A 25,693-nucleotide genomic window follows, 5' to 3' on the forward strand; every position below is an offset into this window, starting at 1 on the left:
CAACTCCGCAGCCTTGTAATTTTGTTCCCAATCCAGAAGACAAGGGAACTTCTGGATCAAGTAATGGGGAGAAACCTGCCTTCATGGAGGACTCTTTGATGGAACTAACCTGCATTTGCGTTACATGGAGAGGAAAACCATGACACCCTCCCTCGGTTAGCCCGAAGGGATTCTAACCCATGATCCGACTACCACTGATGATATTTTACGTCATCACTGCGGTCGTTGCGAGCTGGGTGTGGGATTCGTATCGACTAGACGTCGTTGGGATTCGAACTCAGTTCACCTAATTGGAAGGTTTAGTAAGAGGCAAAAAGTTGTCTTCTAAACTACCAGTCCTACTATCATGGTAATTAAATTCAACGTTAAACAAATACATCGAAAACAGCATCCAATTCGTTTAGATAGTAATATTTAAGTTTCGACCCCTTACCCCAAACCCGACGTGCCAGGATTGTGTAACTTTTTTTACCTCTTACTTAGAGGAGGGTACTTAGCAGTTTTTCACAGAGTAGAATTTTTCCTTTTTTTTTTGTTGAGTGTCCAGGTTTTGACAATTGAGCTACCTCTACTGTATCAGATTCATATCAGGTGATTGCAAACATCCGATCCCAATTTTAAACCAAGTGAAACAAAACACATTTTTATAAGAAAAAGTTCAGTTATCAATTGTAACATCTGCTTCAGGGAAAATGGAAATGAAATTTAAATATTTTTTTTTTCATTTGTAAAAATCTTAATTTTGAAGATTTAGTAAAAATTGCTCTATAAAAGGTAGTCGGGCATTGTAAATTATCATTTCAGCTTGTTTTCAGCAGTTACAATAGCACTAAACGTTTGTAAAAATTCTTCTAAACAGCATTTTCCGGTGCCTTAAATTATCATTTCAGCTTTTTTTTCAGCAGTTGCAAAAAATTCGTACAAAATCTTTCTAATCAACTATTAATTCCGTGTATCTTAAATTATCATTTCAGTTATTTTAAATCAGTTACAATAGCACTAAAAGCTCGTAAACATCCCTCTAATCAACAATTCCCTGTATCTTAAATTATCATTTCATTTTTTTTAAAAACAGTTACAATAGCACTAAAATTTTGTAAAAATCCCTCTAATCAACAATTCTCTACATCTTAAATTATCATTTCAACTTTTTTTTTTCTCAGCAGTTACAATATAAGTTTGCAAAAATCACTCTAATCAACAATTCCCTGTATCTTAAATTATCATTTCATTTTTCTAAAGCAGTTACAATAGCACTAAAAGTTCGTAAAAATCCCCCTTATCAACAATTCCCTGTATCTTATATTATCATTTCATTTTTTAAGGCAGTTACAATAACACTAAAAGTTCGTAAAAATCCCCCTTATCAACAATTCCCTGTCTCTTAAATTATCATTTCAGTTATTTTAAAGCAGTTACAATAGCACTAAAAGTTTGTAAAAATCCCTCTAATCAACAATTCTCTACATCTTAAATTATCATTTAAACTTTTTTTTTTCTCTGCAGTTTCAATAGCACTAAAAGTTCGTAAAAATCCCCCTAATCAACAATTCCCTGTATCTTATATTATCATTTCATTTTTTTAAGGCAGTTACAATAACACTAAAAGTTCGTAAAAATCCCCCTTATCAACAATTCCCTGTCTCTTAAATTATCATTTCAGTTATTTTAAAGCAGTTACAATAGCACTAAAAGTTTGTAAAAATCCCTCTAATCAACAATTCTCTACATCTTAAATTATCATTTCAACTTTTTTTTTTCTCAGCAGTTACAATATAAGTTTGCAAAAATCACTCTAATCAACAATTCCCTGTATCTTAAATTATCATTTCATTTTTCTAAAGCAGTTACAATAGCACTAAAAGTTCGTAAAAATCCCTCTAATCAACAATTCCCTGTATCTTATATTATCATTTCATTTTTTAAGGCAGTTACAATAACACTAAAAGTTCGTAAAAATCCCCCTTATCAACAATTCCCTGTCTCTTAAATTATCATTTCAGTTATTTTAAAGCAGTTACAATAGCACTAAAAGTTTGTAAAAATCCCTTTAATCAACAATTCTCTACATCTTAAATTATCATTTCAACTTTTTTTTTTCTCAGCAGTTACAATATAAGTTTGCAAAACTCACTCTAATCAACAATTCCCTGTATCTTAAATTATCATTTCATTTTTCTAAAGCAGTTACAATAACACTAAAAGTTCGTAAAAATCCCCCTTATCAACAATTCCCTGTCTCTTAAATTATCATTTCAGTTATTTTAAAGCAGTTACAATAGCACTAAAAGTTTGTAAAAATCCCTCTAATCAACAATTCTCTACATCTTAAATTATCATTTCAACTTTTTTTTTTCTCAGCAGTTACAATATAAGTTTGTAAAAATCACTCTCATCAACAATTCCCTGTATCTTAAATTATCAGATCAGCTTTTTTTTCCTCAGCAGTCACAATATAAATTAGTAAAAATCACTCAAACCAACAATTCCCGGTATCTTAAAATATCATTTCAGCTTTTTTTTCCTCAGCAGTCACAATATAAGTTAGTAAAAATCACTCAAACCAACAATTCCCGGTATCTTAAATTATCATTTCAGCTTTTTTTTCCTCAGCAGTCACAATATAAATTAGTAAAAATCACTCAAACCAACAATTCCCGGTATCTTAAATTATCATTTCAGCTTTTTTTTCCTCAGCAGTCACAATATAAGTTAGTAAAAATCACTCAAACCAACAATTCCCGGTATCTTAAATTATCATTTCAGCTTTTTTTTCCAACAGTTACAATAGCACTAAACGTTTGTAAAAATTCTTCTAAACAGCATTTTCCGGTGCCTTAAATTATCATTTCAGCTTTTTTTTTCAGCAGTTACAAAAAATTCGTAAAAACTCCCTCTAATTAACAATTAATTCCCTGTATCTTAAATTATCATATCAGCTTTTTTTTCCTCAGCAGTCACAATATAAATTAGTAAAAATCACTCAAACCAACAATTCCCGGTATCTTAAATTATCATTTCAGCTTTTTTTTTTCCCAACAGTTACAATAGCACTAAACGTTTGTAAAAATTCTTCTAAACAGCATTTTCCGGTGCCTTAAATTATCATTTCAGCTTTTTTTTTTCAGCAGTTACAAAAAATTCGTAAAAAATCCCTCTAATCAACAATTAATTCCCTGTATCTTAAATTATCATTTCATTTTTTAAAGCAGTTACAATAGCACTAAAAGTTTGTAAAAAATCCCTCAAACCAATAATTTTTGGTTTCCAAATCATCATCAGTTTTTTTTTTCAGTTACAATAGCTCTAAAAATTTGTAAAAATCAATTTAACTAGCAATCGAAAAATTCAATCGTTTTATGTAGCCTTTTGGAGGAAAAAAAAATCCACGTCGACCTCGTTTTTCTACACATAAATGCCAACAGCTTTGTGTTTTACTGAATACAGTAATAAATCATACTCAAGTGCTTTTTTTATCACAAAAAAATTCAGCATCTAGAATCTGAAATGAAATCTTTACCTTCTCTCTTAATTGTTCATATCACATTTATTGCTCACGAAGTTCATTCTTTCGTTGTACACATTTCACCCTATGATGCAATTGATTTTCTGAATATTTGATGTTATCCCTGTGAACATATATTACAAATAAAATCTGTCAGATAAAAATATGTTTTCAATCAATTTTGAGTATAAACACGATATTTTGACATGTTAATAACATGAGTATTTGATTCATAACATTTAGTGGAATACAAATAAATGTTTCATTTCTTTATGTGGGGAAAATATTATATAAGATTTCGAATTCCCTGTGACCACAGAGTTCTATTAAAAATAAAATGGCTAAGTAATTATGATGTTTTCAATCAATTTTGTGGGGAAACACAATATTTTGACATGTTTATAACAAAGCTATTTGATCGGTAACTGGAATATTTAGCGGAATACAAATGATTGTTTCATTTCTTTATTTCAGGAAAATATTATATAAGATTTCGATTTCCCTGTGATCACAGAGTTCTATTAAAAATAAAGGGTCTAAATAATTATGATGTTTTCCATCAATTTTGAGGGTAAACGCAATATTTTTACATGTTTATAACAGAGGTATTTGATCGGTAACTGGAATATTTGCGGAATACAAATGTATCATTACTTTATTTCAGGAAATTATTATATAAGACTTCAAATTCAAGTTTTAGTTAAAAATTTGCAAATAGTTATTACTTTTATTTCATTTTGGTTTATTTTTGTTTGGTTCATTTGATTTAATTTTGAAACACAATATTTTGGCTTATTTTATTTAATTTTGAAACACAATATTTTGGCATTTTTATAACAAAGGTATTTGATCGGTATTTGCGGAAAACAAATGTATCATTACTTTATTTCAGGAAATTATTATATAAGATTTCGAAGTCATGTTATAAAAGATTTCAAATTCAAGTTTTAGTTAAAAAACTTGCAAATAGTTATTACTTTTATTTAATTTTGGTTTATTTTTGTTTGGTTTATTTAATTTAATTTTGAAACACAATATTTCGGCTTATTTTATTTAATTTTGAAACACAATATTTTGGCATTTTTATAACAAAGGTATTTGATCGGTATTTGCGGAAAACAAATGTATCATTACTTTATTTCAGGAAATTATTATATAAGATTTCGAAGTCACGTTATAAAGATTTTTCATTTTAAAACTTATATCTATTTATTACTTTTACTTAGTTTTGGTTTATTTTTCAAAATTTTTCTAAAAAAAAATTCTTCCTTATCTACGATTTTTTGAAAACTCAAATTAATAATAATTATTTGACTCATAGTATGGTAATCAATGTTAAATTGTATTTAATCATCTTATGTCGCTTTCAATGATATAACTTACAATGATACGAAACAAAACTTTGCATTGTACACAATAATATTTTATAGCACATAAAGTTTTTATAGCACATTCTAATTTAAAATGCGCTTTAGGGTGCCCTGCCTTGATGCCGAACTCTGACTAACTGTGGATTGTTATTGCAGAAAACTCACCGTTGAGTCTATTTCCTAATCACTTAACTTAGGGAGGGCATCTTGATCCATAAAATTTGATGATTCTTAACCGGTGGGGATTGATTGCGTCATCAAGTGTGAGACCATCCTATTATTCAATTAGGCTCCATCAGTTTTGCCGGATGACGTGTTAAGTGAGGGACGATATCATGGCTTGTTCTTGAAGATTGCTTCATATGGAAGCTGGACGTTGGTTTGGAAGTGCAAGAAAACAATTTATCTGAACGGATGTCCGTTCGAGGCCTGGATTATTTCTTTTTCTTTTTTCCATATCTTGCCATTATATTTGATTTTCTTTTTTTAATAGTAGAGGAAGGAAGATTGCGTTTGCTTGGCGCAATTTTTTTTTTACTTCTTCAGAGCGTTAAGTGGACCAACTTCCTCATTGCTAAGTGAAAGTTCGAAAATAATGTAGGAGAGTGTTAACCGCATCCCTGATTAGCCCGAGTTAACTTGGATATGTATATATTGAAAATCTTTATTATCCCGAGAAAATTCGGATGTGGCGGAATTTGCCGGTATGTTTTGTTTTATTGCGTTTTTACTCAACTGGAAGCAAATAAATAAATAAATAAATAAGTAAAATAAAATAAAATAAAAAAGTAAAATGAAATAAAATAAAATAAAATAAAATAAAATAAAATAAAAAATAAAATAAAATAAAATAAAATAAAAAAATAAAATAAAAAAAATAAAAAAATAAAATAAAATAAAAAAAATTAAAAAATAAAATAAAGAAATAAAATAAAATAAAATAAAAAATAAAATAAAATAAAATTAAATTAAATTAAATTAAATTAAATTTTAAAAAAAATAAATAAAATAGAAAAAAATATAAAGAAATAAAATAAAATAATAAAATAAATAAAATTAAATTAAAATAAATAATAAATAAAATAAAAAAAATAAATAAATAAATAAAATAAATAAATAAATAAAATAAATAATACTAATTTGAGCCGCGATAGCTCAGGGGATTGAGCTTTCGCCTTCCTATGAGGCGAACCGGGTTCGAATCCCAGTCAATACGAATTCTGAGTCCGGCTTGCACCGACCACAGTGCTGACGTGAAATATCCTCAGTGGTAGACGGATCATGGGTTAGAGTTCCTTTGCCGTCAGACTAACCGTAGGAGGTTCTCGTGGTCTTTCTTTCCATGTAAATGCGGGTTAATTAAATCAAATGTCCTCTACGAGGGAAATTTTTTTCCAATACTTGATCCTGGAGTTCCCTTGTTTTCTGGATTGGGTTCAAAATTACAAGGCTATGAAATTGAAAATTAGTAGTCGTAAACCCAAAAAATGGGGTCGGCTGTTCAAAGACAGTTATAAAATAAATAAAAATATATAAAATGAAATATTAGCTACGTGAAAATATCCAAGCTTACGTGGTTTTCCTCCCCATGTTACGCAAATGCGGGTTAGTTCCATCAAAAAGTCCTCCACGACATTTCACCCAATACTTGATCCTGGAGTTCCCTTGTCTTCTGGATTGGGTTCAAAATTACAAGGCTACGACGTTGAACATTAGCAGTCATAAACCCATAAAAATTGGGTCAGCTGTTCAATGACCGTTATAAAATAAAATAAAATAATAATAATTTGCTGTGCATGGAAGTTTGCCAAATTTTGTTTGGGAGTCATGCTGTTGGATTGTGGGACGTATTTTGTGTGATTGCATATACGATAGTTGCTGAATTTACATTGAAAAAAAAAAGAGTAAAAAAAAATTTCGTATCACTTCATTGGGTTTTTGAAACTATCACTTTTGTGTTGTTCCTTGTTTTAAAGACTATCATACAAAGACTAATATTAAACTTTTTTCCTTTGCCCGAAATAACTCGGGATAGTGAACTAATTGTAAATTAAATGTGTTTTTACACAAAAAAGAATTAAATAAATAATTAAATAAATTTTCAACTTTAAACTTGTATATACGTTTTGTTTTAGTTCCTTGTATTTATTAATTAATGAAATAAAAAAAATATGTTGATTTTTTGCATTTCCCCTCCCAAAAAAAATTTGGTAAGAGAAGCGGTTAAAAAAGAGAGAGATGAGTGAATTTCCAACTGATATTCCGTGAAATGAGAAAAAATAAATTCGATAATGTTCCATATAGTTGAATTACTTAAAAATATTGAATTTCAGTAATATCGGGAACTATTAATTCGAGAGAAAAAAAAGGGCAGTAGGAACATTTTTTTGGAAGTGTTAACTCCTTACGACTCCCACTATTTGTTAACTAAAACAAAGGTGTTCAAGTCAGAGGCTGAACTAGATCAGTGTTCCTCTATCATTTGATCAATTTTCGTCTGTACTAATTCCTATTGAACGATTCGCATTCTTATACCTATGAAAATGTATTCATATTGGTTACATTTGTAACTCATTTATCATAGATGGATTTCCAAAAGTAATTAATAAGTGACGTCAGCTTAGACATCTCTATACAGCAATTCTTTACTTTTTACCTGTTAATAAATAGTTATCATTGCGGAGAGATTATTTCTAAGAAGTGTTCTTACTTGCATTTATTTTTAAATAAGTAGCATTTCCTATAGAAAATATATAGCTACATTCTTAGAAAATTCTAAATTTTTATAGAAAATAGCTACATTCTTAGAAAATTCTACATTTTTTAGAAAATAGCTACATTCTTAGAAAATTCTACATTTTTTAGAAAATAGCTACATTCTTAGAAAATTCTACATTTCTTAGAAAATAGCTACATTCAACTTTTTTTTCCTGATGTATTCTATTACTTTTGATAACCGTTTAATGACTTTTTTTTATCTTACAGGTTATTGTGAATCATGGCCGATGATTCGCCAGGAAAAGTTCAAGCTTTGCGTGCTATGTTTTCTGAAAAAAATAATCCATTAATGGGAATGATGCCACCTGGTGGTAAATTATCAAATAGGCCTTGGAAAGGTGTCGTAGATACGACAGAAAATATATCCTCACTAAAAGAAAAAATCATTCGTGAACAAAAGACTCCACAATTCAACAATGCCAATAAGATGTTGCCATTTCCAATTTCTAAAAACTCCGCAACTAAAGGCGACATAAATAAAGAAACCAATGGAGCTGACTTGAAAATACCAAATAAAGTTTTACCTAAACCCTATATAGGACCAAAACCTACAAATATGTCTCAACAAATTAGGACTAATTCCACGCTAAGTGCAGTGTCTGAATCTCAAGAATTAATTATGACTAATGGAAATAAAACAATTAGTGATAGTCAAGTTCTTCTGAATTCTCAAGCCAAATCTAAAGTAGTCGCCGAAACTATCGCCTCTTTTATGTTTTCCAATGGTTTTAGTCTTAAAGAAAATGAATCTATGTCAACTAACGCCAATAACAAAAACAATCAACCGCCGATACCAAAGCCAAGAAGCTCTCTATCGCGAACAAACTTGCAAGACCAGCTTAATGTGATAAATTCTCAAAGTAATCGAGTGTCAAAGTCTAGTTCCGATACTTTAAGTGATATAATTAGTTCAGATAATTATATTTGTAAAAGTAACTGTAACTTTAGACGGAAAGAGCTGCCATCTTTAGAATCTCTGGGTCCTGCTCCAGCAAAACCACCAAAACCCTCTCATATGGTACTGCCAGCAAAATATTGCTCTTCTAACTCTTCTGAATCGCTTGCAAGTATTCGAAGTAGTCAACCACCTCAGCATCCACCTCCTGCATTACCACATAATTTTACACCTCCAGTTCCTCAAAGACCTGGTTATCGTAAGTATCGATATATTTTTTTTATTTCATATTTCATAACCATCGTTGAACAGACGACCCAATTTTTTTTTTGAAGTTTACGACTACTAATGTGCCTTGTACGACTACTAATGTGCCTCCATAGCCTTGAAATTTTGAACCCAATCCAGAACACAAGGGAACTTCTGGATCAAGTATTGCGATAAATTTGCCTTCGTGGAGGACTTTTTGATGGAACTAATCCGTATTTGCGTTACATGGGGAGGAAAGCCTCCCTGGAAATCATATAAACATGGCCGCTGGTTACTCTAACCCTAATTTGATGGAACAGCTGAATTTAAAATGCTCATTAGTCCTTCCAGAGGCCAAAAAAGACTCACCTGAGATGCCTTGGAGAATTACATAGTGATTTTAATAGAAATTATAGAAAAATAAAGGAAATACAATTGTTTTATTTGAAGATATTTAGAGCTTGTTATGGAGACGTCGTTCCCTAATGCTGGCTGGAGCAGCTACGGGAAGGGGACTCTAACCTATGATCCGTTTACCACTGAGGATATTTTTGTCAGCACTGTGGTCGGTGCAAGCCGGGTGCGGAATTCGTATCGACCAGCCATTGCTGGGATTCGATCCTGGTTCACCTCATTGGAAGGCGAACTATCTATCCCCTGAGCCATCACGGTTCAGTATCGCTAAATAGTGACAGTTTACCAATTTATGGTGCCGTTTTGGATATCAAGATCATTCTAAAGAGTAAAGTAAATTATCATCTGACAAAGCCTCACAGTTCTTTCGAAATTCCAACGCAAAATCTTTGACTATCTCAGTCCATAAGTTGTCTCACTGTTAGTTTCAGACTTGTGAACAACTAGAATGACAATCATGACGGTGTAAAGTTGTGGACGAATTGGCGACTTGTCAGATCAAAACATTCCTTACTTTCAGAAGGAATTTAGTATATACTATATGTTTCTGAATTATAAATAATATGTTTCGAATAAAACTATGTTAAATTTCCATAGGCGGATCGCAATGTTCGAGTACGCCATCTGGAGAGAAGACCAGCTCCATGCTTTTGGCCCTTCTCCCTTCCCTCTCCTCCTCTTTTCAGTTGTATTGGAATGTACTACGATATTTTTCCTTTTCTTAATATTTTTCGTTTTTTATTAATAATTTTTTTTTTTTTTTAAATTTCCATGATGTTTTCTTTTGGAACTATGTTTAATGTAGTTTTCAGTTCCATATAGTTTCCCAACGCAAAAGATTTTATGAAAATCAGAACAGAAACTAACGTTCTTCCTTCTTCTATGACTCTCCACACGCTAATGGCGAAAGCATGCGAAGTGTTGCCATGGGTAGAGAGTTCTGCTCTACGCCACCTGTAGCCCATTTCGATCGGCAATACAACTTCACTGATTAAATAAATACTTCAGCACAACTATTTTTGCATTACTTTTACGAAAATTTTCGAAATAATGTTTTATTGTAAAACAGAATTCGGTTAAAATATTAAATATGTATCTGTAAAATGACAAAATAGTTAATTAAGCAATTTACTGCTGCATTTTATTTATCGTCTGATTTTGTTTTCCAGCCTGTCCACCAAGGCCTCACACTCCTCCTCCATTACCCCCTTCACAAATACCCACAGCCCCTGTCATCAAACCCAAGCTATCATTAAGGGAAGAGATAGAAGAACTGTACGAAGATACTCTGTTAGAACATTGTAGGCGGCCTGTTTCACTTATGTAAGTCTCCTTCAACTCACCTCCAATTAATCCTTTTATAAGTTATCTGTGTGATTACTGCCGCAATCCGTTTCAGTTGCCCCAATCTGCTTCAAAATTAAAATCTTTTTATAAGTTATCTGTGTGATTACTGCCGCAATCCGTTTCAGTTGCCCCAATCTGCTTCAAAATAAAAATTCTTTTATAAGTTATCTGTGTGATTACTGCCGCAATCCGTTTCAGTTGTCCCAATCTGCTTCAAAATAAAAAATCCTTTTATAAGTTATCTGTGTGATTACTGCCGCAATCCGTTTCAGTTACATCAGTCTGCTTCAAAATAAAAATCCTTTTATAAGTTATCTGTGTGATTACTGCCGCAATCCATTTCAGTTGCCCCAATCTGCCTCAAAATAAATAAAAAAAATTTGCACAAGGTTAATCCAAAAATGTACCGACTTCGTAGGATTTGAGGTTGCTTCAACCTTTCCAGTAATTTCCAACGTCCAATAAATAATCATAGGTACCGATTTTTTTAGAAGTTCAGATGTTTCCAACTTTCTCAATAATTTCCGAAGCTCATTTCTAACTTATAGGACGACTTACGGTACATAAAAAAGAAACCAGTACATGTTCTAGACCAGGGGTTTCCAACATGAGGACGGGGTCCGCAATTAAAAACACCAGTCAAATGGCGGGCAGCTCTTTTATGTTCGAGGGAACATTAAATATTACTGTCAGATTTTTATCAAGTATTGTCAGATATTTAACAAAAGTATTGAATTACAAATTAAAATAAGAAGTAGATTTTTAAAAATATTTAATTGCACATTAAAAAATTCTGGCTACAATAACTTTAATGTGCACCTATGTATTAAACAATTAATGTGCAACAGATATCAAATTGTTAAGATATAAAACTTAAAAGTATTTAAAACACATATAGATTTTCTACGAAAATTGACCGCAAAAAAATGACAACTAATATATTTTGGTTCGCGGACCACAAAAAAGGCTTCGCGGGCCGGATGAGGCCTGCGGGCCGCCAGTTGGTAACCACTGTTGATAGCAAAACCCAAGCTGAAATTAAACGATGATTGAATCAATAATCAAATGAAATGCTCTATAAGTTATTAGAACAGAATTCCACCGTAGGCAGACGAACAGCAAAGAAATGTTTGAGCAATACTGTCACTTAAGATAGCTGAAACTATATTTATTGAGCTAATATTTGCTTATAAAGAAAATTCTATTCAATAGAGCATCTGCTTTGTGCCTTACCTTAAGCATTTAAATAATAATTTTTATTTTATTTTTGAATCTAACATTTCTTGGGTTTCCATTTATAAAAGGTCGAACTCATTATCCTTTATTTCGTTTCATCTACGTCGCGCCCTTGGCATTTACTTAACTACCGGCTTCAGTTTAACCTTGCTATAATATCAAAGTTGTTTAAATAATTAGACGTTCGTATTTACTATGATTCAATATTGAAATTTAAACTGTGTGCGTCATTTACGTGTTGTTTATTTTACACGGTTATTAATGAATAAATTTTGCCTTTGACATTTTTAATTTAAAATAATGATGAATATGAAAATTTCAGTTAAAAAAAAACAACAAAAAAAAAACAAGAAAATAATTAAGATAGGGTTTTATTTATGTTCAGTGGGCAAAATAAATAAAAATTGAAAAACAAATTAAAAATAAAAGGACCAACCTTCAAAACTTGATTTTTAGGTTGCTAATCATCGGATTTTCATCGGATTCTAGGATTCAATCTTAATGGTCTAAGGGGGTGAATTCAAATATGCTGATTAATTAGTGCAGACAATATTTTAAGTTACGATAATGGACTTTCTCGGAATAAATAAACCTTTTAAAAAAAAATCAGATTTAGATTTCTGACCCCCGAAATATAGGGGGTAGCTGCAATCTGGGGAAATATAGTCCCCTTAGTTTGATCAGGAGAGTGCTCCTAAGTTTAGACCCCTTAATGTTAATTTTACTTTTTGCGTATTTCATTATATTTCGAGAACTTTTTAAGGGAATCGAAAAATTTTAGCGCAAATTTTAAAATTCGTTTATTTAAAGATAGCTTCATGCAAAATATAACTTTCAGCAAATATTTATTATTATTTTATTTAATAACAGTCGAAAAAATTTTGTAATGTAAGGTACGCAATTTTGTACATCATTTTAAATAATGCGGTTTTAAATGGCAAACAAAATACGAAAATTGAGCGAAATCGGTCGAATAGTTCCTGAGAAATCAAATTCTAAAAATACAACTTTAATATATTTCCAACGATCATATTAGTATAATTTTCTATAAAATCTGATACCCTTGAAGTTAATTTTTGCGTTATTTCATCTTATTTCGTGGAACTTTTCAAGCAAATCGAAAAATTTTTGCACACGACTTCAACTATAAAATTCGTTTATCCAAAGATAATTTCATGCAAAATATAACTTTGAGTAAATATTTATTATTTTATTTAATAATACACTGTCGAAAAAATTTTGAATTGTAAAGTATAAAATTTTTTTACTTCATTTTGAAGAATGCAATTTTGAACAGTAAAATACAAACTTTGAGCGAAATCGGTCTAACAGTTCCTGAGAAATCAGCTTTTAAAAAATATGACTTTTTTTTAACGCATTTTCAAAAATTATTATGTTACCATCGTATGACGGGGTGTGTAGCCAGATTTTTCAAGAAAAATAAAGCACCTTTTAAGTACTTTTTAAGCACTTTCCAAAAAAAAAAAATTATAATTAGGCTTAGTGCAGTAATAAAAATTATTTTTTTCACTTCGTTTTAAGTTCTTTATTTTATAATCATAAAATTCAAAAACATTTTCAAAAACTTGACATACTCTCGATAAAAATAACTAGTTTTTGATAAATATTGTAGAGAAAATTGTGAAAATCATGCATTTTTTTGTAATTTACGACGACAATCGACACGGCAATGAAAAAATCTCTTTGTAAAAAATAGACAACTATGCACTTTTCACAGATCCCGAATAAAAAGAGCACCTTTAAGGGCTTTTAAAAAAAGTAAATAAAAAATAAGCACCTTTAACCCCTTACCAGTGTCATCCGAATCCAGTTCAGGCACACGTCTCTATTTTGTGAAGCCCGAGCTGAGTTAGTTTCGACTTTAGAATACTTACATCACTATCGTCCTAATAGATGGCATTAGTGGTCCTAGTTTTTCACCAATTACGACTTCAGTCGCGAGAGGGAAATGTGGGTGGGGGTTTTGGTATATATCATACTGTAAAAGATTTGTAAAATTTATGTACTGAGAATCATATTGTTATGTTTTTATATTATATATACTATTTGTAATATATTTAGCTTCAAATGTTTTTTAAATTTGCTCTAATGGAATAAATGTGTGTGTAATCCATTACTTTTATTTGTGCATGTAAAAATTATAAATACAGTAGTTATTGCATTTAAAATTTTATTTTTATAATAAAAAACCGTTTTCTAACTTTTATAATAATATAAAGAACAAAATTAAACAGGCAAAAAAATTTTCCATTTTTCTGAAATATATGTCATTGTTAAAGGGTTAATCACTTTTTAAAAACGCTACGCACCCTGTATTATGATATTCTATAAAATGTGATATGCTCTCCAACTGCAATGCTTAAAATTTTCTTACTGATTATTTCTTTTGTTTTTCAAACTATTTTCTTAATTCTTTTTTTTTCAGACCTGAGTATACAGAAGAGGAAGAGGCTGAAGAGCTTTATAATGATGCGGATGACGTCACTACATTCTCACCTCCATCAACATTACTCATCAAACCAAAAAACCCACCTCCACCCTGCCCTTCTGAATATTTACAGCCAAATGTCCATAGCTCAACCGGTAATAACTCATTACAAACATGTCATTATATTCGCATTTTGAATTACTACTTTTGCATTACAAATGTGTCTGGGAAAGTTAATGGTTAGCACGCCCTTTGATATTAATGAATCATTAAGTTAGCACGCAACCATATTCCGCTAAATTGAAGTTATTTAATTCTATAAAAAGAGTCGTATATTTGAGTCGTGGTAGATATGGAGATAGCGCGCTCGCTTCCCAATGAGATCACCGGGTTCGAATCCCAGCAATGGCAGATAGTTACGAAATCCGCACCCATCTCGCACAGGCCACAACTGATATCTGCTAACGTAAAATATGCTCAGTCAAAGGCATTTTCTCCCAATACTTCATCCACTGAGCCGAGATGGCTCAGGGGATAGAACATTCGCCTTCCAATGAGGTGAACCGGGTTCGAATCCCAGCGATGGCTAGTCAATAAGAATCCGCATCCGGCTTGCACAGACGACAGTTCTGACGTGAAATATCCTTTGTCGTAGACGGGTCATGGGTTAGAGTCCCTTTGCTGTCAGACTAACCATGGGAAGTTCTCTTGGTTTTCCTCTCCATGTAACGCAAATGAAAGTTAGTTCCATTGAAAAGTCCTCCACGAAGGCTAATTCACCCGATACTTGATCCAGGAGTTCCCTTGTCCTCTGGATTGGGGTCAAAATGATAAGGCTACGGAGTTGAACATTAGTAGTCGTAAACCTAAAAACTGAGTCGGCTGTTCAACGACCGTTATAGAATATATTTAAAAAAAATACTTTATCCAGGAGTTCCCTTGTCTTCTGGATTGGGTTCAAAATTACAAGGCTACGAAGTTGAATATTGGTAATCGTAAACTTAAAATTGTGTCGGCTGTTTTTTACGACGGTTATGATATAAAATAAAAATCACGTGTATTTATGTTGATGAAGAAAAAAGAAAGCTATCGGAAAATTGAAGGTTTTCTACACTGAAACAGTGAAAGGCTACAAAGAAGGGAGAAAAAAGTGTGGTAATGAGCAATGGATAGTTTCTTGCTTTAGCTTACTTTGGTTTTAAAAAGATATACCAGGAGAACATCAAATAACAATTGCTGTGCGTCTATATCTTCACCCTGCCAAGAAAACGGAAATTCGCCCTTTCGCATTGATCTGAAAGGTACTTTAACATTTAAAAAGTGGAAATTTTATACTGTTATCTACCACTTCAGCTATTGAAAGACAATGCAAGAGTTTTGTTGACGTAAATAGACGCACTTCATCAAAACTATGAATTGTGCTCACGGCATTTGTCGCTACGATGAGTTGTGGTAGTGACGAATTGTGTCTATGAAGAATTATGCTTGCGACGAATTATGCCCACGACGAGTTGTGCTCATGAATGACAAACTGAATGACAAATTGTGCATGATGAATTGGGTACTTGCATTTTAAAAAGATCACGGATGCCCACACATGTGATTCTTGACGTCAGCACCAGCTGATCGTTTACAAGCAAAATGGCGTCTTAAAATTGAACTACGTTTCTACACATAAGTTAGAATGTTAATTGACGTGAAGTTAATTAAATACAGTGCCGTATCGCACATCGAGTTTACTAAAATATAATTTTTTCCTATCTACGTCTTTTTCTGTTGTTGTTGTCATTTGACTTTTGTCGTATGCCTGTTTAGGCAGTAGGGGTGCGATTGTTCCTGTTTTTCAGTGGCGCCATCTATGGCCAGGAATTCGACTTCTGCCACGCCATTTACACAACCACAACCCTTTTATAGGGCTGGTCACTTTTGTCGTATGCCTGTTTAGGCAGTGGGGGTGCGATAGTTCCTGTTTTTCAGTGGCGCCATCTATGGCCAGGAATTCGACTTCTGCCACGCCATTCACACAACCACAACCCGTTTATAGGGCTGGTCACTTTTGTCGTATGCCTGTTTAGGCAGTGGGGGTGCGATTGTTCCTGTTTTTCAGTGGCGCCATCTATGGCCAGGAATTCGACTTCTGCCACGCCATTCACACAACCACAACCCGTTTATAGGGCGGGTCACATTCACACACAAAGGATAAAGGACATAGAACACACACAGAGAGAAAGAAACATCCATGCCTTGCCCGGGATTCGAACCCAGGACCTTTCTGATGCAAGGACGGTTGGTTCCCTGCCCCCTACACAGGCCGGTCGGCACGTCTTTTACTTATATCATTATTTGTTCATGTATTTTCATGTATTTGTAACCGTGATATATTTTTGTTTTGTGCACCTGGCAACTTCGATGCACAATTAGTTTGTTTATGTTCCACATGGCGTCATGCGTGTCTTTGTGTTAAGTAAAAAATTTATCGTGAAAAATGAAAATTTTTGTGAAAGAATATAGAATGTGTCACTTAAGAGAATTGACACTTGATGGGCTTTGCTTACTAGAAATAGAATGGAATGAACAGTTGTTAACGTAAACAAATGTTACGTTTCAGCAACCAATCAGGATCGAGATACTATGTCACTTGGAAGTATCTCATTGTCACACAACAAATTCACGCGACTCCCCGAAAATAAAATCATGCCCAGCTGGGTGTGGAGGCTATTTTTCTTATGAAAAAATATTGTTGCATAATCATATTGTATTAAACACAAAATGAGTTTTTTTAAAACATTTCTTTTAATTTTGATTAGAAAAATAGGTTTAACTACAAGTTTTCCTTTTCTTCAGGTTGGTATAATCAAATAAAACTCTTCATAGCTAAAAAATTGAAAAATTAAAACATATCATTTTTATTAAATTTTTGTTACTATAAATTTTTTTTCTATGTTATCACTTTATAATACTCATATTTTTTTTTAATTACAGAAGAATTGTATCAAGACGCTGAAGATGTAAGTTGACTTTATTTTATAAAACGTATTGAAAACACATATTTTTTTCTCCTTTTAATTTGCGTATGGCTCATGCAAGTTTTTCATAATATTATAATTTGAACATAAAGAATTATTTAAACAATATTGAATATTGTATAATATTGCGTTACTTTTTTTCATTATGGTAAGAATGGTAATTCAATGTACTAGGAGTGTTCGGCCCCTGCTCGCTAGCGCTCGCCACTGCTTTCGCAGTTTTCGGATTTCGAAGCAATCCGATGCTCGCTCATTGGATACGTTCTTAACGTCTAGCTTTTGTATACTTTTTTGAACACTGAAGTTCCAAAAACTTTTCACTGTAGAAAATTCTAAACCTGTGCGTTTCAATATTAATTTGAAATTGCAAACAGTTCACATATTTTTCTTAATCACACTATTCTAAATTTCAGTTGTTGAGAAAAGTAACTGTTGTAAGTTTTGTTTTAAAGCCTTTCCCACCAGAGGGCTAAAACCATGTGTTGTAAAACAATATGAAATAGTACTGAACGCCGGATGTAAAGCATCGGCTTCGGTGAAGATAATTTTGTGAGAATTTTTTTGATAATTCGGTGAGAATTCGCCAGATTAGACATATGATGCTCACTACGTGCTCTTGCTCGCCGAAGCCTATCAATTAAAACGTATTAACGTTTTATATAATATAGATTAGCCATATGATGCTCTACGTGCTCTTGCGCGCCGAAGCCTATCAATTAAGAAGAAAACTGTTGCCAACGCGAGAAAAGAAATATCATCGGTTTTATTGATACATACGTACGTATTAGCGTTTTATATAATATAGATTGTTTAAATGTTCTATTTCAAATGATTATTTAATGCAGAACTTTTAAAATTCGAATGTACTAACCAGGGGCGGATCTATATAAGGGCTTTTTGGGCTGCAGCCCAGGGCCCCGTGGAAACAAAGGGCCCCAGTCCCCACTGAAAACAATAGGTGGTATTTTGAATTAAAAAAAAAATATAATATTAAAAAAAATATATATATTATATAAATATATATATTTATATTATATAAATATATAAATATATATAATGTTGGTAACCCTGAGATCAATCAACCCATGCATGTGCGCGTCTATCGAACGGAACGGGGAATTACCCTTCGCTTGTCTTGGTCAGTGTATTTTTTCGCGTCTATTACGGCGAACTTCCGCAGCGCCGCTTAACGCCCGACGTAATTTTGTTTTTTTTCCCCGCACTTCTGTTCTCATCGTCAATGACAAACTTGTTTAGTTTACTAATAACTGTCTTGACTACCATAAACCCTCTGATCCCACTGAAAACTATATTGGTGATCAGCAAGAGGACGGTAATACCGAAGCGGAAAGAAATTTAGAGAATATTAAGTTTGAGAAATATGTTGACGTGGGCTTGTGGCCAGAATTGCTAAATAATGATTTTATTAATGACATACTCTCACATGAAATGACTGACTTTTAAAATAAAGATCCGAAAAATATATAATCAGCTTCAATAAAGAAACACAAAGAACAAAACAGAAAATTTTCAAATACGTATTTCATTAAGAAAATGAAAAATGGTCAATCACTGGAAAGATTTTGGTTATATTATTCAACCAGGGTTGGTAGTGTTTATTGTTTGACTTGCAAACTTTTTTCTAAAATCCCTTCTCAATACACAACCGGATTTTCTGATTGGAAACACGTAGGAGCTTGCTTAGAAAATCATGAAAATTCTAATGAACATAAGAAATCAATGTTAGTGTGGTTGACACGTGAAAGCAACAAGTTAATTGTATCATTAAAAGACTTCGTGAACAACATAAGGCACCAATCAGATCAGAAGCTAAAGGACTACGAAGAGAAAGCTAAAAAATTAAGTACTAGTGTGGGAATAGACTACAATGACATAAACAAGAGACGCATTACTCCAAAATTTTCAGATAAGTCTACAGATAAACTCTCAGTATACGGCGCAGAAGAATTTAAAAGAGACACGCTAAACGTTGCGTTGGATAAGCTGATTATAGATTTAAACAAAAGGAGCCAAGTCTATGAGATGTAAAGCAAGAAATTCCAATTTTTAATGGATTTGCAAGACAAAAATATGGAAAACATAGATCTGGAAAGTGTACGTAACATTGTTGATTATTATCCAGATGACGTAGACGAGCATTTAGTGAATGAGTGCATTCAGTTAAAATCTTATTTACTTCAGTCTAAGCCAGAGTCTTACACCTCTTGCAGTCAAATTTTTATGCTAATTTATGAAAAGAAATTTGTTGACATTTTCCCTAATTGCTACACTATCTTAAGGATTTTTTAAACTTTTGCCAATCACTAGCTGTGAAGCTGAGCGCCCTTTCTCTAGGATGTCATATATAGAAAACAAATATAGGACAACAATGTCGAACCATCCACTAAATCATTTATCAGTTCTTTCCATAAATTGTGATTTAACGAAGGACTTACAATGTGATGAGCAAATAAAGAAATTTGCAGCACAAAAATGCAGAAAGGTTGCTTTATAATTTATATAACATAACTACACATAACCTGTCAATTTCTTTTGCAATAATGTTGTACAGTTGCTGTTTGTATAGACAAATAAAAATAAATAAAATTATTTTATTGTCCTATTTTTTTTCTATATTACTTTTCTACATCACCATAGAAAACAGTTTTTTGACAAAATGGCTATTAGGGCCCCAAAGTAGTTTCAGCCCAGGGCCCCACAAATTCACGATCCCCCCATGGTACTAACTAAAGCGTGTAACAAACGTTAAATCATACATTGTCCTCCCACTTTAAATATCTAAAACAAATGAGTTATAAAGAATTTTTTATAGATTTGATTGCATACTTATTATTTAGCAATTGCTATTATTAAGATATATCTAATAATAAAATTCCATAGTAGTATATCGAATTCCATAGTAGTCTATGTAATATAAAAATTATTTTATTAAAAAAAATTAAACTTTTAATTCAGTTTATTGCTTATATGACACGTGTAGAAGTAAAAGATCGTAAATTATGCATCTAGTACTATCGATACAATAATTAAATGTAGCAATGTTGAGCTGTAGTTATATTAAATGAATACTGACTACATAACAAAATATTCTTTTTATTATTTATTTACTTTTATGTTTAAATTTAAAAGATGTAATTTTATTTTTTTAGGCCAATGGTGAAGAATTTTACGAAGTTATGCCGTGTGATACGATTTTTCCTGAGTATGTTATTCATTTTATGTTTTTGTTTTAACCTTTTTAAGAACAAACGACAAGAAAATGTATTTTGTTTATCATTTTTCAAAGACTTAAAAAAAGTTCCTCAATATTTAAACCTATTTTTTCAATTCCTACTATTAGTTCACACTCTTCCTATATCTTGCTCAAATTTTCAATCGTGAATGAAATACTTTTTATTCATCCACTATAAAGTTCTAATTTATTTTTTTAAACTTGTAGTGGATGACACTTGATTTAAATACAGTTTTTTCAAATATTAATTCATTAATTGAATTTAATTAATTATTTTTAGTTTTATATGGGAGAAAAAGTTGCAATTATTTAATAAAAAGTAACTAAATTAAAATTTTTCTTGTTGATCTAAGAAGGAATTGACTTAATTTTTTTTTTTATAATACTTGTTTTATTTTTTTAAAAAAATTAATGTCACAGTAAGTTTATAATTTCTTTAAGATAAATGCCTTTAAGAAAGATAAAATTTTATTAATCCTCACCGTGCTCCGCGGAACCTTAAGGTTCCATGGGAGGGATAAAAGGGTTCCGAGAGTTAGGACTGTTTTTTTCACCCAGTAATGAATTTTGAAACCTCGAATTTTAATTAGAATCAATCATTTGACGTTTTTATTTTGCAAAACATTTATAAAAAAAATTATATTAGTATTTCCAATTGTATTTTTAAAATTAAAAAGAAATAACTAAATTCTTCAATGAAGAAATAAGTTTCCCTGATATTAATTTTAACGTTAAAAACAGATTTTTTTTTAAATTTTCATTTTAACAAAAACCATAATATGTATAGCTTATCTGCTATTTTATGCATAGCATAATAGCTTATTTTACTCATTATCAACTTATGCAAATCAAATCAAATTTAAAACTAACTTTTCTGCATACGTAAATTAGCATGTTATATATTTTTCGTCGTCTAAAAATCAAGCTACTGAAACCAACACATTGGTTGATAGAATCAATCATTAATCAATTTAAAAATTTTAATATCAAGAATAAAACGGTTTAGAATATTTACAATTACAATTGTCTTAATTAGTTGATTGAATGAAATAAGCAAGCTTTCGAACTTTAACGATACAGAAGCCGTTGCAATATGCACATTACCGAGTAAATTAAGAAAAACTCTCTCTCTACACTTTAACGGTGCAAATTAGTTACCTGCAGATTGGATAGGTAATGCGCATATAACGATCTGCAGATTGGCTATAGGTATTGTGCATATTAACGATCTGCAAATTGGCTATAGGTCATGTGAATATTAACAATCTGCAGATTGACTATAGGTAATGTGCACGTAACAACTTGCAGATTGTCTATAGGTAATGCGCGTATTAACGATCTGCAAATTGGCTACAGGTAATGTGCATATTAACTGCAAATTGGCTATAGGTCATGTGAATATTAATGATCTGCAGATTGGCTATAGGTAGGGGAGAGTGGGGTCAATTGTAACAGGGTACAATTGTAACAGAGCAAGCATTTCGAGTGTCGGGTTCTAGATTTGGTTCCTCAGTGGCGCACAAGGTCTATTTAATGAATCTACATGTACACCCCTGCTGGCAACCATTTTTATGTACTTTTTAAAGAGTTACATCACAAAAGATATTTTCACGCTACGTAAGCACTTTTTTTGGTATTAGAATATTATATTGTAACAAAATAATTTTGTTTAAACAAATAAAAATTATTAACCGAATATGTAAGTGGACACCTTAATTGACATTTAAATAAATAAAAAAATTTGTTTTGTTAATTAATTACCATAGTTTAAAACAAATGAAGCTGAAATGGCGTCTTGGGGACGATTGTAACAATAAGTAGAGGGACGATTGTAACAGCTGAAAATAAATAATCTTATGTTTACAAACCATTACTTAACTCTTTGAAAACCACCAATAGTTTCCTGTATCATTTATATTATGTTGCATGTGCATTATTTTATTTGTCACTTTTCACAGCATAAATTAAAATTTTTAACCCCTTAAAGTTAAAACTTTAACCCTTTAAGTCTCTGCTCATTATTAATTTTACACCTAAAGTATCACTACTATTTTGATCAATAAAAAATATATCACAACTATGATAATATGTATAATTAACTATGTTTTAGTTGAATTTAAGAACTGTTACAATTGACCCCCTTAATGGGGACAATTGAAACAAGTGCACGACTGTCAAAAATTGTTAATAACTAATATAATAACATTTAAAAAAAGGTGTTTATTTTTTTTTCTATTAGAGGATAGTCTACTTTACTCGTCTGTCAATTAATACTAATAATACGTTGGATTTTTTGTTAGTTAAAAATAGTTAAGTAAAAAATGTTACAATTGACCCCACTCTCCCCTATTGAGCATATTAACAATCTGCAGATTGGCTACAGGTAATGTGCATATTAACGATCTGCAAATTGGCTATAGGTAATGTGCATATTAACTGCAAATTGGCTATAGGTAATGTGAATGTTAATGAACTGCAGATTGGCTATAGGTATTTAGCATATTAACAATCTGCAGACTGGCTAGTTAATGTGCAAATTAACTGCTTTCAAGCTTTAGCCGTAACTTATACTTCATAATCTAATAATGGATGTATTTGTTCAAGTTTTCTAGCAAAGCGTTTGTTCTAAATATTTGTTCTAGAAAGAATTTCCTTCTTCTTTTAGAGAACTCTCATACCTACATATTTTCTTTGGAGAAAAAAGAAGTGGTCACAAATGTATTAAATTAACGAAGTTTTAATTTCCGCAATCACTCTTTAATATTTATTTGTAAGACGCATGGTAACACTGCGTAAAAAAAGATTTAGTTCCCGAATTCTATATAAATTTCGATATTCTTTCGGGGGAATAATTTTTCTTTTTTTTTAAAATTAAAAGAGAGTCTGGATCTCCAGTGTACAGCAATAATAAAAAAGAAATCGAAAGGCTCCAAAGAGAAGAAGAGAAGAAAGTACGAAAAGAACAGAAAGAGAAAGAAAAACGGGAAAAAGAACAAGAGAAACTGAGAAGAAAATTTGGAGTAAGTTAACTTAGTTACTTTACCTTTAATATTAGTTTATTTAAAAAAGAGATAAGGAGCTAAATTCTATTTTAGTTTAAAATGCTAAATTCCATTTAACATGTTTCATAAAAATGATGTTTAGAAACATCATTTTTATGAAATTTAGTAATAGCATTAGATGTTCTATCCTCGCTGCTAAATGCATTCATATTTCATAAAAACATGTTTTCAATTTTTAAAAAAAGAAAGAAAAAAAATGCAGAGTAAAACGAAAATTAAAAAAAAAATGGAGAAATATGTTTTTTCAATGAAAACCTCCTTATATAAGGATTTGGACTAAAAATAAGAAAAACGCGTTTTTTTATTATGCCATATAGCCCATTAAAATTTTCCCATTAAAAACTTCCTTATAAAAAATTTGGAGTAAAAATAGGAGAATTTTTTTTTTTTAAGTAAGCCATATAGATCACGTTTTTCCATTAAAAATATCCTAATACAAAGATTTGGAAAAACACGTTTTCCCATTAAAAACCTCCAAATATAAAGATTTAAGAAGAAAAAAAATTGAATGTTTTTTATTCATAGTTAATTATGTATCCAAATGTTTCTTTTCAATCAGAAAAAAGTATATATATAAAAAATTGGAAAAACATGTGTTTTAATATGACATATAAAATAAACATGTTTTCTCATTAATTAAACTCTTCTTATTTAAGTATAGGAAGAAAATGACTCTCATATCCTTAGTTAAGAACAACACATAATTATGAAATAGTGAATAAAATCAAGTGAATATTACTTAATTAAAATTTTTCTTCATTTCAAAAATATATAAATTGGAAATAACAATCAACATGTTTCAAGAACTCAAAAACAGGCGCCTATTTTCAAGACTTGTCATACATGAATGAGGAAAAAAAATAAGTGATTTGAAATGCGAAACGTAAAGATGTCAACGAAAAATGGAAAAATAAAGGCCAGAAACAAAACTCAAAAAAACCCGCAAAAGCCGAGAGAGGCATATCAAAGTAAAATGCATTTCCACAGGCTTCATATGAATAAAAGAAGATTCCAGGGTATCGAGATGAGCTGATTTGACAAGGGTAGAAATTATTTTGGCATCGTCCAAATTGAATTTATGCCAAAGATTCCAACAATGTGCAGTGATTGATGATAAAGGGCGTTTCTAGTTCCTCAAGTCTAAATTTTGATTGGCACACCCCGTCTTCAAAAACCAGCCTTGAACTAAAGATAACATGTGGCATATTATGTGTTAATTTAAGAACAACCCATATCAAAGAGTCCAGAATTAACGTTTTAAACTTCTTGAAAAACTTTTCAATCCAGCTAGTATTTAAGTCAAATATGATGCTGGTTCATTGAAATATATTTCTTATTAAAATGGTTCAATATTCTCGTATTAAAAATAAATTGTTGCGTAATTCTGATCTCGGAATTCTTTTTTTTTTTTTCAGTTGACAGGTGAAGAAATCCCTATTGATGATGGTTTAGTCAAGACTGACAGTCGTGGTGGTAAAGGTGACCTTCCTGTGAAAAAAGGTGAAACAGTTCTTATTTTACGAATGGAGGGTAACCCATCTGGAAAATGGCTTGTTAAAAATGAGAAAGGAAAAAGTAATTATTTCAATATATATATATATATATATATACATTGTCCCGCTTTATATCTTTGCATTTTTTGTAAGTAATAGAAAGATGAAATATAATTTTGTGAGCATCGACCCGATTGTGACAATGCAGGCAGTGCTGCGCACAAGCCGCCTTTATTTCCCAGACAAGCTGAGTGAACTTCAAACTGCCACTTAAGATCAACTCAAGTTCTTCACAATGAGAGCTCGGTGAGCCGTGATGGCTCAGGGGATAGAACGTTCGTCTTCAAATGAAGTGAACCGGGTTCGAATCCCAGCTATGGCTGGTCGAAACAAATCCGCATCCGGCTTGCCCTGACCACTGTTCTGATGTAAAATTTCCTCAGTGGTAGACGGATCATGGATTAGTGTCCCCTTGCCGTCAAGAAAGCCGTGGGAAGTTTTCATCTCCAGTTCACGCAAATGCGGGTGAGTTCCATCAAAAAGTCCTCGACGAAGGCACATTTCTCCCAAAACTTGGTCCAGGAGTTCCTTTGTCCTCTGGATTAGGTTCAAAACT

General features: G+C 31.5%; 1 protein-coding gene across 10 annotated transcripts in view; it reads left to right on the plus strand.

Annotated features, from left to right (window-relative positions):
- Positions 1-25,693, plus strand: part of LOC107451750 (uncharacterized) — a 107,986-nt gene that overhangs the window by 69,793 nt on the left and 12,500 nt on the right. For 9 of the 10 annotated variants that reach the window (XR_015433812.1, XR_015433813.1, XM_087164441.1 and 6 more), the window contains 7 exons: positions 7,861-8,807; positions 10,381-10,534; positions 14,241-14,398; positions 17,226-17,251; positions 20,440-20,492; positions 23,401-23,542; positions 25,000-25,159. Coding sequence is in view for 8 of the 10 variants with exons in the window: in XM_087164441.1 (XP_087020567.1) it covers positions 7,874-8,807; positions 10,381-10,534; positions 14,241-14,398; positions 17,226-17,251; positions 20,440-20,492; positions 23,401-23,542; positions 25,000-25,159 (1,627 nt within the window). In the remaining 2 variants the exon portion in view is untranslated. Of the gene's footprint in view, positions 1-7,785; positions 8,808-10,380; positions 10,535-14,240; positions 14,399-17,225; positions 17,252-20,439; positions 20,493-23,400; positions 23,543-24,999; positions 25,160-25,693 lie in introns of all 10 variants that reach the window. The other variant, XM_087164440.1, reaches the window with a different exon arrangement.

The sequence above is a fragment of the Parasteatoda tepidariorum genome, chromosome 5 (genome assembly GCF_982258835.1).
Source record: "Parasteatoda tepidariorum strain Cologne lab strain chromosome 5, Ptep-v5.0, whole genome shotgun sequence".
Lineage (NCBI taxonomy): Eukaryota > Metazoa > Arthropoda > Arachnida > Araneae > Theridiidae > Parasteatoda > Parasteatoda tepidariorum.